The sequence below is a fragment of the Salvelinus sp. IW2-2015 genome, unplaced genomic scaffold, assembly GCF_002910315.2.
Source record: "Salvelinus sp. IW2-2015 unplaced genomic scaffold, ASM291031v2 Un_scaffold4042, whole genome shotgun sequence".
In the NCBI taxonomy this organism is placed as follows: Eukaryota; Metazoa; Chordata; class Actinopteri; order Salmoniformes; family Salmonidae; genus Salvelinus; species Salvelinus sp. IW2-2015.
The window spans coordinates 1-6,481 of record NW_019945314.1 but is presented as its reverse complement, the minus strand read 5'-3'; the positions used below and the strand labels follow the sequence as shown (position 1 = coordinate 6,481).

The 6,481-nt window shown below is 40.8% G+C and overlaps 1 protein-coding gene across 1 annotated transcript; it reads right to left on the bottom strand.

The window, feature by feature from the left end:
* Positions 1-1,663: 1,663 nt before the first annotated feature.
* LOC112076797 (protein spire homolog 1-like) lies at positions 1,664-6,423 on the bottom strand. The gene is made up of 5 exons (XM_024143467.2): positions 6,290-6,423; positions 5,070-5,207; positions 4,760-4,858; positions 4,340-4,635; positions 1,664-4,153 (listed from the first exon to the last, which is right to left on the bottom strand). Exons 1-5 carry the CDS (start codon positions 6,338-6,340, stop codon positions 3,892-3,894), a joined length of 846 nt encoding a protein of 281 aa, XP_023999235.1. The 5' UTR covers positions 6,341-6,423; the 3' UTR covers positions 1,664-3,891.
* Between the last annotated feature and the right edge of the window lie 58 nt (positions 6,424-6,481).

Genomic DNA, 6,481 nt, shown 5'->3' with positions numbered 1-6,481 from the left:
AAGTACGTGAATAGTTACAATACCACCATACCTAGCGGTGTGAAGCCCAATGGGGTTGTGTGATCATGCACCGCACTGACCACTGCTACTGATAAAGTGCATTTAATTATTTTAAGTATTTACTTGCTGCCAAAAAAAAAAAAAGTGCTGTTTTACTTTGAATGTATTCTTAATGTATTAATTTGAATGAATGTGTTAGACATACTGATTTATCTTTACTGAAAATTACTGTACATATTCACTGTTCTACTAAGTTATCAACATTTGTTGAAATAGGTTATTTCTATAGAAAGAAAAAGTTTATTATAAAAGTACATAAATTGTTATTGTTTTATATGTCAAATAAAAAAAATCTCAATAATTTGGTTTCTCAATATTATTTTCTGAAAAGCTGCATGTCACTTAATGGAATATCCATACAACATTATAAAGGTATTGCATACATTTTTATTATTCTTTGTCATCATTTCTTCAACTCTCTGGGAGGGAGTTACATCTGAAGTTGAACAGATTAAAGATACAAGCTACACAGCAGTACATCATGTTGCTGTCACATTTTGGGCTTTCTTTTATGTACCACACCTCTACTTATTATAGTCCATATTTGTCCTGCAATGACTTGTTTGTGAGAAACAATCTCTAAGCTATTAATAGTAGCCTGGATCCTAAGATAGTGTCATCATAATCAAAGAATGAACCATATTTTTGGTCCGTAGACTTATGGAATAAGTATTGAATCATACAGTACCTACATTACGTTCTGTGAACCCAATGTATAATGACCGCACTGACCACTGCTACTGATAAAGTGCATTTAATTTATTTTAAGTATTTACTTGCTGCAAAAAAAAAAAAAAAGTGCTGTTTTACTTTGAATGTATTCTTAATGTATTAATTTGAATGAATGTGTTAGGACATACTGATTTATCTTTACTGAAAATTATACTGTACATATTCACTGTTCTACTAAGTTATCAACATTTGTTGAAATAGGTTATTTCTATAGAAAGAAAAAGTTTATTATAAAAGGTACATAAATTGTTATTGTTTTATATGTCAATAAAAAAAAAATCTCAATAATTTGGTTTCTCAATATTATTTTTCTTGAAAAGCTGGCATGTCACTTAATGGAATATCCATACAACATTATAAAGGTATTGCATTACATTTTTATTATTCTTTGTCATCATTTCTTCAACTCTCTGGGAGGGAGTTACATCTGGAAGGTTTGAACAGATTAAAGATACAAGCTACACAGCAGTACATGCATGTTGCTGTCACATTTTGGGCTTTCTTTTATGTACCACACCTCTACTTATTATAGTCCATATTTTGTCCTGCAATGACTTGTTTTGTGAGAAACAATCTCTAAGCTAGTTAATAGAAGCCTGGATCCCAACTGAATAGTTCTGTTTCACTTTACCAAACAGAGCAATTTWGTTTGGATCTAGACTAAGTTAATAGCCCCAAGTCTAAATGATTTTAGTCGTGAAGTAAGTTGTCAAGGAAACACAGACCTGCTCTATGGACGGACATTACTATAAATAATATTTACATACAGAATGCTGAGTCACTGTGGATTCAATATGTCACAACAATAATATGTTAATGATGAGAGAAGAAGGCAGTGTATTTAAGGCAGAAATATAAGGAACAAGACTTCATTTGTAATAGACATTTTAATATACATACATCCTGATTCCTGGCTCCCGAAATATGCTTCTGCTTCTGGTTTAGAGACAAACTGTATGGTTAAGACACACCACAGTCACACACAACTGATATACAAATTCATGAATGCATTATTTTGAGGCTTTGAGTTGAACATGAGAGTAGCGTGTAATACCATWCTTTGCTGCCTATACAATAAAACAGAGGGTGGTTTTAAGCATGTTAAATCATACCATAACTATTGTAAAGCAAAGAAAGACAATTTGAGATCATTTCATATATGCATATATTTCTGGGGGCGCATGCTTGTTACTGGGACAGACTAGATGATTTTTGGGGGCACAGGCTATACAAAATATTGACAAAAAGTGATTTCTACTGTTTGTGTCTGCTTTTGTTATGATTATCTAGCACAATTACTGTACCTGCTCAATGATATCGCGTGTGTTCAACTACCAGTGACAAATACTGTGTCAATACTGTTCCTTCATCATGTCATAGCGTTAGTATCATTGAAATAGAATGAATAGAACAGGCTTGGAAGTGCTAACTCTGGAAACTTGACTGGTAAACTCATCTGTACACTCCATGTACAATACCATGACTGGTATTGCGATGTGATAATTTCCATGGTTATTTGGAATGTTCTATCAACTGATGCTGGATTGCCATGGTAATGAAGACTGTTCATTCAAATGAAGCTAACTGATGTGACTCAAGCAATGGAATACATTTTTTTGTAATGTCAGTTGAGTTGACTCAACACAACATCACAGCACAGTATGAAGGGTACACATCCTGATTTTACTTCCTGGCATGGGTCTAGGTTGAAGATGACAAAGGTTAAGACAACAGGATTCTAATATCCCATAATAATATACAACAATGGTAGTTAGCAACGGCACTGTTCCCAGATTTATGACGACGTTGTCTTAACCTATATATTTGTGACCTAGGCATGGGTACACTCAAAATGGCTGCCAGTCCACCCATTATGCCATCATTGACTTGAATGGGGACGCCCGTTCTATTCGTTCTATTTCTATGGTTAGTATATTCAGTAGTCTGACGTCTTTTGGAGAAGCATGCTCTAATCGGGAGCTGCGATGGCGATCTATAGCGAGGTCAATGAGTATTTACACCAGAAAAAAATACTTATTTGGGTTTTATATTATGGTTTAGACAGAAGGGAATCTTTTGGCACTAACGCTGACACATGACATTCCTGTAGACCCTACGCCTACGGAGACAGGTGAGAGGTTTGGGCTACCTTCATGGGTATGATCCAACTTTGAGCAAAGTGACACGCTGTTTGTTTACCTGTTATTCTTTATGGTAAAATGATGCTTCATCAAGACCGCTCAGAACCCAGAGAACATCAATGAGCATAACTCATTATTGTACCGTCAGCTAAAAATAACCTGAACATGTCAAGAAGAGTAAAAAGGGGGAGACAACTTTTCATCACAAACCACCTGACTCTAAGCCGAACCATATGTACACATGTATACCATACCATAGAAAATTATAACTTGTAAAAAAACATCTACAGTTTCATATCCTTTCAAGTCATCATCCAATCGTTTGTTGCTTTTGTCTCATATTGTCTCCACTTTAAGGTGTTCACAGCTCTCAGTATGTGACTTGTGTTGTTAGCATCACACCTACTCTCCTACAATAGAATACCACAGCCTGAGGAATTCAAATATGGAGCGTTATTTTGCCTTGTGCTCATTGATTTTCCGGTGGGCGAGTAGCTCCTACCACATTCCACCAATTGTGCCAGTATAGGGGGTGATTGAGGCCATACCACTTTGAATATTTACACTACCTCATACTTTACATTTGATCATTTAGTGTCCATAACCACCTCTCTATGGCAGAACATTATGGGAACATTTACATTACTGAGCAAAATATTGTATAAAAATGGACTAGTATCCTTTTGTCTGAAAGTACTGGTACTGTATGTGACGATCAGAGGACATAGCAACAAGCACTGACTACACAGTCCACATTCCTCCAAGGAAAAGTAAAGGTCCACAGCCCGCTCTGACAGCATCGACAGACAGACTAAACTAGACACGTCTACTGGTATAGGCCGGATCGCAGCACGGTCATCCAGATCAAAACCCAGTCAGTCAGAGTTCTGTATTGTGCCATAAGTYCTGGRAGYAGCTAGAAGACAGTGGAGAAGGTAGACAATGACGAGGGGAGAGTCTAGACCTCGTTGATTGTTCTTTCCGAGGGTCGGTAATCAGCTCCTTTGGGGGACGACATGTAGAAGGACTGGGTTTTGCGTTTTAAGCGCGCCCGCTTGGTGGCCAGGGAGAGGCTGTGCTTGCTGGAGGAGATGATGTCGTGGATGAACTTCTTGCAGTCCACRCACACTTCCATGGTGCTCCAGTCCTSCGTCAGCTCCGCTGGGAGCTCCACCTCGTCACGGGAMTGGGACTTCTCCAGACTACCGTGCTTAGTCAACCTGAGAGAGGGAGGGAGGAGAGGTTAACACTAAGTTGTGTAACAGAGGAGGTTCCATCCCTGTCCCTCACTGGGCTCAGTCGGCTACAGTTGCTCTTAAAATAGAACATAACTTCATTTGAGAATAAGTCTTGTAAATCTAAACAGGGAGTGTTATAATCTAGAGAAGAAGTAGAAGGGTGCCTACTTGGACATGGTCTTCTGAAGGCTGAGGCGATGGTGGCTGGTAGAGGGCTTCTCAGGCTTGGGGGCTGCTGCTTCTCTGCTTGGTCCTGCTGCTGCTGCTGAGGCTGCTGCTTCTCTGCTTGGTCCTGCTGCTGCTGCTGAGGCTGCTGCTTTTCCTTTTCCTGCTGAAACTGCTGCTGCTGGACCAGCTATACTGGCAGCTTTCCCCAGGGCTGCTACCCGGTCCCTGGGTAGAGTGGTGGTAGAGCCCAGGGAATAGATGGGCAGGTTGGCATAGGGCTTGGAGGGCAGCCTCATCTGACAGAGAGACAGACATAGAGCAGAGTATGAACTCACTCATAAAGACACTGGAGGTACAGTATAGGCCTGTCAATATTATGGGCTGACTTTCTATCAGTGTGAGAGAATAGATATGACATACTTTTTGACAGCACTGTGAACACACAGGCCTTTTGCAGAACTGGCAGGTGTAGGACCAGGTGAACAAGGAAAACCTTTTGGATCGGCAACAGAAGCAAAGCTGTAACAAAGAAGGAATTCAGAACAGGTGCAACAAAAGTTTAAGACAAAAGCAATCAAATCATTCAAAAAGCAGTGTGTGATCAAATCCAGTGACTACAAAGATTTTGAAAGGAACATGTAAGATGATTTTCCCCAACAATAGGTACTGTGATGTTTAGTCCGAGAGACTTGTACTTCAGCTGGGTGAAAATGACCAGCGGTAAACGGACCTTTCCCTTCTTCATAGCGTTGTACACGTCCTTGTATTGTTGGAACTTCTCCAGGTCTGCTTTGACCAGCACCTGTCTGATGTGCATCACCTCTTCCACCGTCAGGGATAAGCATTCTACTGGGAAACAGAACTCCTCCTGAAAACACACACAGCACCGGCCAGGTTACTACGACAACCGCACTCACTGCCCTTGTTACCATTCCGTCCACACACACCAACACCTCTAGGTGCACTCTGTCCGGGTTCAGACTAGTTTGGGCAAAAAAAAGTCTCCATTGTTCACTTGGCAAGACGAGGGGACAAACAAAGCACAAAGGGCAAGGAACGAGTAAACAACTTGAGTGATGACAGATAATGTAAATATTTGACAAAAATTCCAGAAATCCTCTACTTAGTTCTGCTTCACTTTAAAGTCTAGACAACCTAAAAACAGACAAGGCCCCTCTGCTCTGTAGCTGGGGTTGGTTTTCTGCTTTTTTCTGCCCGTTTCTGACCTCAATAAATAAGCTTGCGAGACTACGGAGATGCTATATTCAACAGTACACCAGGTCTATTACTGCTGCAATTACTGGTCATCCTGGTGTTGTTCCAATAATGTGTCTCAATAAAGTGTCTCAATAATGTGTCTCAATAGTGTGTCTCTATTCAAAAGTTTTTGTTGTTGTTGCACCCAGCTAATGTTTCTCACTCCCAGAAGAACCATTAATATACTGTAACTCTGTAATGCTGCTGCGGCTCCTGCTGCTGATCTTATGACTCAGAAACAGTGGGCTGCATTGTCTCTGGCCCAGAGGAAGGAAGGGAGGGGGGATCCCAGGGAGTATCAACAATAACAAAAAACAGGGAGTTTATACTTGCTACTGAACAACAGTACGTTATATACAGTATACACAACATGAAGGACTTCATCTATCTAGAGCATTGTTTTAATTGGCAGTGGCTCGCTAGGCTACATGATGCTTGCAATCACAACGACTATAACTACGGTTAAATGGAGGGAAGCTGAGTATGATGAAATGATTGGTGCTCCAGCGAGGGATGCGTCTGCTGTTGACTGTCAAAATGCATAATGACAATCACACCTAAACTGCAGGGCTTTCTATGAAAACAGCAACAGTCCTGGGCTGAGGGATGGGTCTCTAGGAAAGCAGGAAGAATTAGAAGAGATGATGATGAACTACGATGCGCCAGCAGGGACATAAGGGGCGACTGGCAAACCTTGACAGGCTTTCTTCCCCTGCACAGAGCAGACAGGGCAGACCACACCATGCCCAAGACAAACACCTCGACAGGGTAGGAGCTCCATAAGGGGTGGAGGGTGGAAGGAGGGGAGTGGAGGAGGAGGGGGGTCCAGGGGAACAGATGGTGGGCTATCCTCCCGACCTGAGAAGGACAAGGGTTATAGAGGTG